The sequence below is a fragment of the Mus musculus genome, chromosome 11 (genome assembly GCF_000001635.26).
Source record: "Mus musculus strain C57BL/6J chromosome 11, GRCm38.p6 C57BL/6J".
In the NCBI taxonomy this organism is placed as follows: Eukaryota; Metazoa; Chordata; class Mammalia; order Rodentia; family Muridae; genus Mus; species Mus musculus.
Genome location: NC_000077.6, coordinates 73,594,779 through 73,607,668, shown reverse-complemented (window position 1 = coordinate 73,607,668; position 12,890 = coordinate 73,594,779). Strand labels below are relative to the sequence as shown.

General features: G+C 39.2%; 1 protein-coding gene across 1 annotated transcript; it reads right to left on the bottom strand.

The window, feature by feature from the left end:
• Nucleotides 1–4,148: 4,148 nt before the first annotated feature.
• On the bottom strand, nt 4,149–5,087 carry Olfr384 (olfactory receptor 384). The gene has a single exon (NM_207224.1). It carries the CDS (start codon nt 5,085–5,087, stop codon nt 4,149–4,151), a length of 939 nt encoding a protein of 312 aa, NP_997107.1.
• Nucleotides 5,088–12,890: the final 7,803 nt, after the last annotated feature.

Here is a 12,890-nt window from a genome sequence, read left to right as displayed (position 1 = left end):
CCCAAGGAAACAGGAAATAATTAATTCTATAACAGCAAAAACAAAACAAGGGAAGCATAAAAACACTACATCAAACAAAAGGAATTAACAATCACTGGTCATTAATGTCTCTCAACATCATGGGTAAAATTCCCCCATAAAAACACACAGACTAACAAAAGGATTCTAATACAGGACTCATAATACTGCTACATATAAGAGACACACCACAGTACTTAAGTTATGAATTACCTGAGAGCAGAGGGCTGGAAAAGATGTTTTCAAGCAAACAGACACAAGAAGCAAGCTGGATTAACCAATCTAATACCTAATAAAATATACTTTCAAACAAAATTAATCAAAAGAGACAGAAGAATATTTCACCCTCATCAAAGAAAAATCTACCAGATGTTTTCCAAATTGTGAACATCTATGCCCCAAACACAAGGGTACTCACAATTGTAAAAATAAAAATAAAAAATGCTGAACTTAAATGACTCAATGACCCCACTCCTTATTAGTAGAAGACTTCAAGATCTAACCTCTCTAATCAACAGGTCATCCAGCCAAAAATTAAATAAAGAAATAATGAAGCTAAATGGCATTATCGCTCAAATGAATCTAACAGATATCTACACATTTCACCCAAACACAAAAGAATATGCTTTCTTCTCAGCACCTCATAGATCATTCTCCAAACTAGATCTATAGTTGGTCACAAAGTAAGCCTCAACAGATACAAGAAAAATTGAAATAACATCTTGTATCTTATCAGACCATAATGGATTTAAGCTGGAATTTAACAAAAACAGAAACAGCAAAAATCCAAAACACTCATGGAAATTGAACAACTCTATACTCAATGACCACTGAATGAGGAAATAAATTAATTAATTCATGAATTAAAAAACCTATATCTAACATCATGCTAAATGAAAAACATTTGAAGCAATCACACTGATTTTAAAATTGGTAAAATAGACATCATTGAATCAAAGAATGGATAAAGAAGTGAACATTTACACAATGGAATATTTCTCAGCTGTTAAAAATGACATCGTGAAATTTACGGGCAAGGTGAGGAAAAAAGAGTGAAGGAATGACCATCCAGAGACTGCCCCACCTGGGGATCCATCCCATATACAATCACCAAACCCACACACTACTGAGGATGCCAACAAGTGTTTGCTGACAGGAGCCTGATATAGCTGTCTCCTGAGAGGTTCTGCCAGTTTCTGACAAAATACAGAAGTGATGCTCACAGCCAACCATTGGACAGAGCACAGGGTCCACAATGAAGGAGCTAGAGAAAGTACTCAAGAAGCAAAAGGGTTTGCAGCCCCATAGGAGGAACAACAATATGAACTAACCAGTACCCCCAGAGCTCCCAGGGACTAAACCACCAGCCAAAGAATACACATGATGGAACTCATGGCTCCATCTACATATGCTATCTCTTCTGAGACTATGCCGGGGCCTAGCAAACACAGAAGTGGATGCTCACAGTCAGCTAATGGATGGATCACAGGGCTCCCAATGGAGGAGCTAGAGAAAGTACCCAAGGAGCTAAAGGGATCTTCAACCCTATAGGTGGAACAACATTATGAACTAACCAGTACCCCTGAGCTCTTGACTCTAGCTGCATATGTATCAAAAGATGGCCTAGTCGGCCATCACTGGAAAGAGAGGCCCATTGGACACGCAGACTTTGTGTGCCCCGGTACAGGGGAACGCCAGGGCCAAAGGGGGGGAGTGGGTGGGTAGGGGAGTGGGGGTGGGTGGGTAAGGGGGACTTTTGGTATAGCATTGGAAATGTAAATGAGCTAAATACCTAATAAAAAATGGAAAAAAAAAAGCATTATTTGCTACAAGGTGTATTTGTGGGTGTACATGAACAATATATATATATATATATATATATATATATATATAAAATCCGGATCATGTTGTGCTATAGACATGTCTTTACAATTCTTCCTGAAGGTTAAAACAGTTCATTAGAATTCAAAATGCATAATCATCTGTAACTTGGCACTTGTCAGGCTCTTGTCAGCATTAGTGACTGGCACGATTTATTGCAGCAGAGTTCCAGTCAGAGTTGGCCAAATTGTTACAACAGAAGTCCAGCAACAGGTGGGTAGAGAACAGGAAGTACAGTGCCATGTTTCTCAATTGGAGACCTTGAAATAAGTGAAATTACTAGCTATTAAATAAACATCACTCAAAAGCAGGAAAAAAATCATTCCCAGTGAGGTAATCCAGATCCAGAAAGACAAATAAGGTATGCATTTATTTATAAGTGTACATAACCTCTTAAGTACATGATAATCAAACTACAGCCTGCCGATTCTGAGAGGTTATGTAAAGAGGAGAGTTATACTGAGGAAGCATGGATCTCCATGAGAAGAGGAAATAAAATGTACTCTGAGAGTGGTCTAGAGATAGATGTAGTAGGAGGGATGTGGTTGCAGGGGAGAAATGGAGGGGGAGGGGAGGGGAGGGGGAGGGGAGGGGGAGGGGAAGGGGAGGGGGAGGGGAGGGGGAGGGGGAGGGGGAGAGGGAGGGGGAGGGGGAGGGGGAGAGGGAGGGGGAGAGAAGACAGTTTGAATTGGGTTTGAGATATTTGTGGATTGGTGAGAAGCTGGTGCACTGGAAACTTTCAGGAATCTATGAGGATGACCCAAGGGAGGACTCCTAGTAATGGAGGGTACAGCGTCTGAACAGGACATCTTTTTTGGAAAGGAAAGTTTCTCAGTAGTGGGTTACATTTAGTTGTGTTATTGAGTGTGTTGGTCCTACATACATCCCTAAACAACCCAGGCTGATACTAGGACAGAGATTAGCTCTCTGAAAATTGAAAGTTGGACCACATTACCAAACAAACTATATATCTCACTGAACATAGAAAGATCAGGTTAGCAAGGGATGGGAGTCTCCTACATTTTAGTCTCTTTAGTGCAAAAAGTTACTCTACAGTCTTCAGAAAAAGAAACTGTGACAACAACCAAGCAAAAAAACATTTCCACCTACAATGTGTCCTGCCTGCCAGACAAGTGCTGGAGGAATGGTAGTGCAGAACTTGTGGGAGGGACCAACCAATGACTGGTTAAACTTGAAGCTCAGTTCACAAGGGGAACTATGTACCCTCCACTGCCCAAATAACCAGGAACCAGGGACCAGCTCAGACTCCTAGGTTAAAACCAAACACGACTGGAAAAAAAATAAAACATAAAAATCCATTAAATGATGTTCAGTGATATTCTGTTATACTAATAGATCAGTGCCTTGTCCAGTCATCATCAGAAAGGATTTATCTGGCAGTATATTAAAGTGGTTTCAGGGATACACAGCCAGAGATTATGCAGAGTGATGTGTGTGTGTGTGTGTGTGTGTGTGTGTGTGTGTGTGTGTAATTTAGAGATCTCTATCATATCCCTCCCCTCAAAGAAAAGAGAATGCCACAGAAAAGGGGGAAGAAAGGTTATAGGAGTCAGAGATGGAGGAGCTCAGAGAACATGGGCCATCCTATCAACTAAGCAAAGCTCTCATAGGATTACAAGAATGAAATGCCAGGAGGAGTTTGGACTACATGAGTCTGCATCAGGTCCTCTCAGTAAAGGTTAAATCTTTTAGCTTGATATTTTTGAGGGACAATAAACAATGAGTTTAACTTTTACACTTTTGTCTGCTATTAAGACTAATTTTGTTATATTTCAGTAGTCTTGTCCAGCTTAATATGGGGGCTTTTGCCTTGCATTATTGTATCCTCTTTGTCAAGTTTGGCTGTCACCTCTAGAAGAATTTTTTCTGAATTAGAAATGAAGGAGTAGTACATCTGAGAAGGGGGACCTAAAAGGAGTGGATAAGGGGTTGTATTACATGGCTTGGTGGTATTATATGTGAAAAGAATCCTTTTAAAATTAATAAACAGAATTTAATTAATGGAGCTCTGATAAAACAATGCCGGTTACCTAATGCTTTTCTAGAACCAGCACTGGGGTGACATCAATAAGTCACTCAGGTCTCTTTCCCTTAATACACTACTTTGTAAAATTCTCTTTTGTAAATGGGAATATTACTCAGTGTATCTTATTGCAGGGATACATTTGTAATATTAATATCCATATAATTATTAGATAAATTTAAATTTAAAAATTCCAATATAGACATTATAAGGGGATTTGCTTCTTACATAGGACTCTGATCAGGGCCTCTTTTATATCTCTGTTTCTCAGACTGTAGATGAATGGATTCAGCATGGGAGTCACCACTGTGTACATCAGAGCCATGACAATCTCCTTTACAGTAGAGTTATTAGCTGATGGGCATAAGTAGACACCAATAATTGTCCCATAGAACAGTGAGACCACAGACAGGTGGGAGCCACAGGTGGAAAAGACCTTGGCTATGCCCTGTTTAGTTGAAAACTTTAGAATGGAGCAGACAATTTGTACATAGGAAACAACAATGAGTAAGAATGGCACCACAGTATCAAGTGTTCCCAAGATAAATATCATTAGTTCATTAATATAAGTGTCAGAGCAGGCCAACTTGAGCAGGGCAGATATGTCACAGAAAAAGTGGGTGATTACATTGTCCTCACAGAATGACAATCTTGCCAAGAGTAGGGTGTGTAACATGGAATACAGAACGGTAAATACCCAGGTGAGCACCACCAGAGACACACAGAGCTTAGGGCTCATGATGCTGGTGTAATGAAGAGGGAAGCAGATGGCCACATAGCGGTCATAGGCCATGACCACAAGAAGAACATTCTCTGTGTTTGCAAAAACCATGAAAAAGTACATTTGTGTCAGGCACCCGGCATAGGAGATGGATGGGTCCTGGCTCTGAATGTTCTGCAGCAATTTGGGCATTGTGACAGAGGAAAAGCAGAGATCAGAGAAGGACAAGTTGCTGAGAAACAAGTACATGGGTGTGTGGAGATGGGAGTCCAGTCGAATGAGGATGATGATGATGAGGTTCCCCAGGACAGTGGTGAGGTACATGGCCAGGAACAGGGCATAGAACATTTGCTGCTGCTCTGGGAGGATGGGCAGGCCCAGGAGGATGAACTGAGGGATGGCAGTCTGATTATTTATTATCATTCTTATTCTCCAGTATTCTAATAAGAAAATTATCTGTGTCACTGAAAATTCAAAATAAAAAAGTATATTTAGAAAATATATTGTATAAAAATGAATCTTATAGTCATCATAGTAGTTATAACCTCAAAACTCCAAATGTCTGAAATGACTACAATCATTAATGTTCTTTCTTAACATCTCTCTACTAGGTTTCAATCGCCTCCTTTTTCCTAGATATTTGTACACTGTTTCTACTGAGATACAAAATGGATTAATGCTTCTCTCTCCTGCTACCTGATCATCCTGGTTGACTTTTGTCTGTTCATTTGCAATTTGCTCTATGTTATTTTGCATATTGTTGAACTTAAAGAATTTGTATTAGTATCATCATAATATTATATGAATGTCAAGAAAAACTTGCAAACTCCTATGTAGTAGATTATTCTTTCATACTTGGACTGGAATGACTCTAACATAGATATTTTTACTCCACTGTAAACTAATTAACCCCATTCCATTACTTTATGACAGGCACCAGATCCTCAAAAGACCCAAGTGAAACTCGTTTTTTTTTTTTTCATTTTATTGTCTCTCAAAGCATTCCTTCTTCTACCTTTTTTGGTTTCGCATAGGCCAGTAAAACAAAGTAAGTTTTTCATCAGAAATCAGTGATTTTTTTTCATTGTTGTTCTAGTCATTTTTATTAGATATTCCTGGCTTCCCCTCTGAAAACCCCCTATCACATCCCCACCCCACCCCCTACTTACCAACCCACCCACTCCCACTTCCCTGTCCTGGAATTCCTCTACACTAGGGCCTCAAACCTTTTCAAGGCCAAGAGCCTCTTCTCCCATTGATGTCCAACAAGGCCATCCTCTGCTTCATATGCAGTTGGAGCCATGGGTCCCTCCGTGTTTTCTTTTTTTATATAAGATATTTTCTTTATTTATATTTCAATGTTATCCCCTTTCCTGGTTTCCCCCCTCCCAGAAACCCATATCAAATCACCCCTCCCTCTGCTCACCAACACACCCACTTCAGACTGCCTGCCCTCACATTCCCCTACACTGGGGCATAAAGCCTTCAAAAGACCAAGAGCCTCTCCTCCCATTGATGCCTGACAAGGCCATCCTCTGCTACATTTGCAATTGGAACCATGAGTCCCACCATGTGTACTCTTTGGTTGGTTGTTTAGTCCCTGGGAGCTCTGGGGGCTCTGGTTGGTTGATATTGTTGTTCTTCCTATGGGGTTTCAAACCCCTTCAGCTCGTTCAATCCTTTCTTTACCTCTTCCACTGGGAACCCCATGCTCAGTCCAATGAGTATCTGTAGTCATCTGCCTATGTATTTGCAGGCTCTAGCAGAGCCTCTCAGGAGACAGCTATATCAGGCTCCTGTCACCATGTACTTCTTGACATCCAAAATAGTGTCTGCATTTGGGGGCTGTATATAGGATGGATACCCAGGTGGATGACGTTTATTCCACAATTTTTCTCTGTAATTCCTCCCGTGAGTATTTTGTTCCCCCTTCTAAGAAGGGCAGAAGCATCCATATTTTGGTCTTTCTTCTTGAACTTCATGTGGTCTGTGAATTGTATCTTGGGTAGTCCAAGATTTTGGAATAATATCCACTTACCAGTGGGTGCATATCTTGGGTGTTCTTTTGTGATTGTATTACCTCACTCAGGATGATATTTTCTAGTTCCATCCATTTGCCTAAGATTTTCATAAAGTCATTGTTTTTTAATACCAGATCAGTACTCCATTGTGTAAATGTACCAAATTTTCTGTATCCATTCCACTGTTGAAGGACATCTGGAGTCTTTCCAGCATCTGGCTATTATAAATAAGGCTACTATGAACATAGTAGAGGAGGTTTCTTTGTTATAATTTGGGGCAACGTTTGTGTATATGCTCAGGAGTGGTATAGCTGTGTCCTCAGGTAATCCTACTTCCAGTTTACTGAGGAAGTACTAGACTGATTTCCAGAATGGTTGTACCAGCTTGCAATCCCACCAACAATGGATGAGTATTTCTCTTTCTCCTTAAATCCGTTTATGTTTTTTTCTTTCCCTGAACTGCTGTCATACATTATACAGTGTCTCCCCTAAATTCTTCTCCTATTTCATTAATTATTCTCTGTAAGCTTATATCAATATATGAGGATCACGTCTTGTCTTTACTATAATACAGAGGCTAACTCAGTAACGATTGTGTTCTCATGTCTCCTGATCATTCTCTTCTCCTTCATCGTGTTTCATTTACACTGTGGCATTCTAACAGAGAAGTTCCATCACATTTTTTTCAGATTTATTTTTCAGATTACCACTACTGCTCTGAGGATAAGTTCAAAGCTCTTCCAAGGACATAAATGCTGTTTCATTATCTCTCAGGTGCCAGAGGCACACCCCATATTCTCACAGTGATACTTGGATCTCTCTCTTTATTAATGCTGGGGTTAGGACTCTTCCACTCCTTCATTTTAGAATTGCTCCTCCTCTTGCCCATTACTTCCCTGTCCCCTTCATCTGTTTCATCCTCACTCATAGGTCAGAGATATTGCTTATGACATAGTCAGCTAAATTTACTCTTTTTCTCCCATACTAAATGATACCTTCACCTCTGTTCCCTAGCGTTATATTCTTATCCCATGCAGTTAAATATGTGGTCACTGTTTAATCTGTATTCACATTAGTTGTAAACAATAAGTAGTAAAAGTCACATAACTCTTCATTTTGATTGGTTGCTTACAACCATTCAGATTTTCCAACTAAGGCCAATACCTGTCATGATGCATGAAATTGGTAGATGAACATTTGTTACATGAAAAATGTTCCATCTTCTGCCTGAGATACAAGTGTGTAATATCCACTCTTCTCAGTGCCTCCAACATTATAGATAGTTCTTCAAATGTTTGCCTGATCAGTCTCTAATACTGGGCAGTCTATATCCTAATCACATGCATGGGAAGGCATGTAGGAGTGTAAACACCTGAGTTCATGCATACACACACACACCATCCTGTGATTCTGGACATCACTGGCTATGGAATCTATCACAGGTCTTAAAGCTTACACAACAGAAGAAACAGCAAGACATCTAGACAACTTTCTCAAAAATGCTCCAACCTAATATGACTGTTTTCACCTTCACAGACTGACAGTTTTTCAATACAGTTAAATTCAGATATTGCACACTTAGACTTTGTGGTTTAGCATTACAGAGGATAAACCATGTAGGACAAAAAAACATGCACCATTTAAAAAGTGGCTTTTTATTTTTTTATGAATCTGGCCTTAAACCTGGATCACTCACTGCCTCTGCATTACAAGTACTGCCATGACAAAAATGTGCCACCATAACCATTTTCTGTCTCTCATGTAATTGAACAGTACTTTTGTATTATGTATGCATGTGTGCCAAGATGGGAATCTGAGAAGTTACCATCCACAATTATCACTAATGAGTCAATGGACTTCTTATATTCTCTATATACTAAGACTGTACTCTCAAATTAAACACCACATAACAAACCTAAAGGGTATGTTTCTAACGTTTGGCAGACCTGCATATTCGTTTGGATTCTGTAAAAGAACTGAGTTTGATTGAGTAGCTTCCATTGTAGATTTACATTAACACCCAGATAATGTTAGTACCATTCTTGATGAACTGTAATAGGAACAATCACATACAATAGCAGTGACTTTGATATTTGTAAACTTGTACAGATAAAATTAATAGTCATTTTAAATAAAACAGTATTTCAGAGTTTTTCAGACCCCAGAGGTGAAAGTATAGTAAACAAACCTTAAGCACTAAAGAATTGAACTCCATCTCTTGGTAAATTCTTGTGTTAAAATATTATGATATTGGAAAAAACCCACAATGAGTAATAGTAATGAAGATAATATGAAAGGGGTTATATGATGGAGATGAAATAAATACTATCACAGCATGACTAAGAAAAAAAAGAGATGTATCATACCTGAAAAACCTGTTTGCATAAAAGAGAAATTCCAATTGGTTGCAGGACACCAGATTATTTTCCTAAATGTACCCAGCACTGATGAATCTGAGTCATAGTTTCTGGTTCATGCTCCTGATCAACTTTATTTTATTTGCAGACAGAAGAATAGCTGCTGCTATATAGACATCACTTATCTGCACCATCCCTACTTACAGCCTTCTACTGCTATCCTTGGAACTTAAGTGCCCAACATCCCAGAGGGGTACAGATCATTGAGGACATAGTAATTACCCTGGACAATTCTAGGACCAATTTACCTCAGGGATCTCTAGTGGAGACCAATTATATTCACTAATCACTGTTTTCTACACTTAGGAGATGGTAGAATTTAAAGAAAAACAAACAAAATAATAACTTAACTAATTAATTAATAGCAGCAGTAATAATGCCAAAAGGCATGGAAAAGCATATGTCAATGCAGTACTAGATGCTTCCTCTCCCACTCAGGCCAGACAAGGCAGCAGTTTTGGGGACAGACCTGTATGAAGACCAAGCTATACACTGACTGCATATGTGTTGAGGGCATAGATCCAGCACATGCTCACTCATTGGTTTGGTGGTTTAGTCTCTGGGAACTCCCAGGGGTCAATTTTAGATTCTGTGGAGTAACTTCTACCCTCTGTTTTCCTTAATCCATCCCCCAACTCTTCCACAAGAATTTCTGAGTTACATCTAATGTTTGGCTATGGGTTTCTAAGTCTGTTTCAGTCAAATGCTGGGTGGAGTCTCTCAGAGGACAGTTATGTTAGGCACCTTTCTACAATCATAAAAAGTATCATAAATAGTATCAGGAATTGGTTCTTGACCATGGAATGTATCTCCAGTTCAGCCAGTCATCTGTTGGCCATTCTCTCAGTCCCTGCACTTCTTGAAGGCAGAACAAATCTTGAGTTTGGTTGTTTACAATCATTCAGATTTTCCAATATCTGTCATGATAAGGCAAATATCTGTCATGCTGCATGAAACTGGCCAATGAACATTTGTTGTATGCTGCTCAAAATTATACAAATTTCTTTATGATCAAATGTAAAAAAAAAATCGCCATTTAAATAGAAACACTTGAACAGTTAGCAATAAATTGTAAACTCTACACTGCATTGTGGGTGGGTTGATGTTGTTATCCCTCCCCTGGGAGTCCTTCCTGGCTATAAGAGGTAGCCATTTCAGGTTCTATATACCCCACTATTAGTAATTTCACCTAGAGTCACCCTTATTCTCTCCCTGGAGTATCCCCTATCTCCCCTATCTCAGATTTCTGGCATCTGGCATGTTCTTAGCTTTCTTCCACCCTAATTAACATTCATTCTCTCCCTGGCTTTTCCTGTACCCTTGATCCTTCTCCACCCCCATCTCCCTTCCCCATCCTGTCTTCTACACATTCCCTCTCTCCATCCACCTCCAACGAATATTTTATTTCCTATTCTGAGTTAGATGCAAACTTCCTTCTTTGGGCCTTCATTGTTACTTAGATTCTTTGGGCCTATGGATTGTAGCATGGATATTCTGTATGTTATGGCTGATATCCACTAATAAGAGAGTACATACTATGCAGGTCCTTTAAGTCTAAGTTCTCTCACTCAGAATGATTTCTAGTTCCATCCATTTGCCTTCAATTTTCACGATGTCCTTGTTTTTAATAGCTAAATAGTATTCCATTGTGTAAATGAAACATATTTTCTTCCTTTATTTCAAAATTTTATTTTCTATTAAATTATTTTATTAATTTACATACCAAATGTTGCTCCCCTTATTAGTGCCCCTTCCCAGAGTTCATAAGCCCATCCCCCTTCTCATTACCTCTGAGATTCTCCCCTAACCCCACACACACACACTTGTCACCATCCCAAACACCTTCACATCACCCTACACCCAGAATCCTTGTTTCTTAGGACATCAAGTGATGATTGATTAGGCACAACTTCTCCTGCTGAGGACAAACAAAGCAGTCTTCTGCTACATATATGCTATTGATATATGTAGATATATGGCCAGAGATCAGGCACTGTATACTCTTTAGTGGTGGCTTAGTATGTGGGAGCTCTGAGGGGTCCAGATTAGTTAATATTGTTAGTCTTCCTGTGGTCTTGCCATCCTCTTCATCCCCTGCTCCATTTTTCTCACTGCATTTCCTTTAGTCAGGAACAATTCTGTGTCAAAATTTTGAAGATTGTTGGGTGTCCCCTGTCCCAACTGGTGGCCATGTCTATCTACTGGAGGTAGTCTCTTAAGATTCCATCTCCCCACTGTTGGGCATCTCAGCTAAGGTCATCCTCATTTAGTCCTGGGAGCTTTTGACATCCTAGGTCTCTGTGACTTTTAGAGGTTCCTCTACCCCTGATCCCACACTGCTGCGTATTTCCACTCATTCTTCTGGCCCTCTAGGCTTCTATCCTATTTCCTCCCATACCTGACCTTGCCCTCCCCTTCCCCCTCCTCCTCCCCTTTCCAACCCAGATAGCCCTCCCTTTGCTCCAATGATTATTTTGTCCCCTCTTCTAAGCAGGATTGAAGTATCCACACTTGGACCTTCATTCTTATTAAGCTTTCTACAGTCTGTGAGTTTTACTATAAGTATTCTGAATTTTATTGGATAATGTCCAATATCAGTGAGTAAAACCATGCATGTCCTTTTGGGTCTGGGTTACCACACTCAGGATGATATTTTCTAGTTCCATTCATTTCCTAGTAAAATTCATGATGTCCTTGTTTTTAATGGCAGAATAGTATTACACTGGGTAAATGAACCACATTGTCTGTATCCATTCTTCAGTTGAGGGACACCTGGGTTGTTTCCAGCTTTTGGCTATTTCAAATAAGGTTGCTACAAATATAATGGAGTATGTGCTTTTGTGGTATGGAAAAGTGTCTTTTGTGTATATGCACAGGAGTGGTATAACTGGGTCTTCAGCTAGAACTATTTCCAATTTTCTGAGGAACCTCCAGATTGGTTTTCAGAGTGGTTGTACCAGTTTATAATCCCACCAGCAATGGAGAAGTGTTCCTCTTTCTCCACATCCTTGTGAACATGTGTTGCCACCTGAGTTTTTTATCTTAGCCATTCTGAATGGTGTAAGGTGGAATCTCAGGTCTTTTTGATTTTCATTTCCCTGATGACTAAAGACTTTGAATATTTCTTAAGTGCTTCTCAGCTATTTGAGATTCCTCTGTTGCAAATTCTCTGTTTAGCTTTATACCCCATTTTTGATTGAGTTGTTTTGGTTTTTTTTTTTTTTGAGGTTATCTTCTTGAGTTCTTTATATATTTTATATATTAACCCTCTATCAGATGTGGAGTTAGTTAAATTTTGTTCCCAATCTGTAGGGTGCCAATTTGTCTTATTGACTATGTCCTTTGCATTACAGAAGGTATCAAGCTTCATATGGACACTTGGACCGTGTCCACGTGGTTTTGACCTTGCTAAAGGATGAGGCAGGCACGATTTGTTCTGCATGAAGGTCTTTACTCTATCATAACAATAGCTATGAATCAGTGATCAGGGTCATTGGTAGCTTTTACAAGAGTAATGTTCTATGAACATGGTAGCTAAAATTTCAAATGAGAAAAAAAAACTATTAATGTACAATTACCATATGGCTATATTATAATAATTGATTTAAACAAATAATTGCATATTAGTATTCACAGAAGTGCTAATTTTTGTTGTCCCTAACTAGAAGAAAACATCAGCAAAAGACTATGTAAACAACATGGCATATTATTCTTACTCAACAATAACAATTACTGGCACATAGAATTAAACAGACAAATCTTGAAAACACATTAATAGAAGGAAGCCA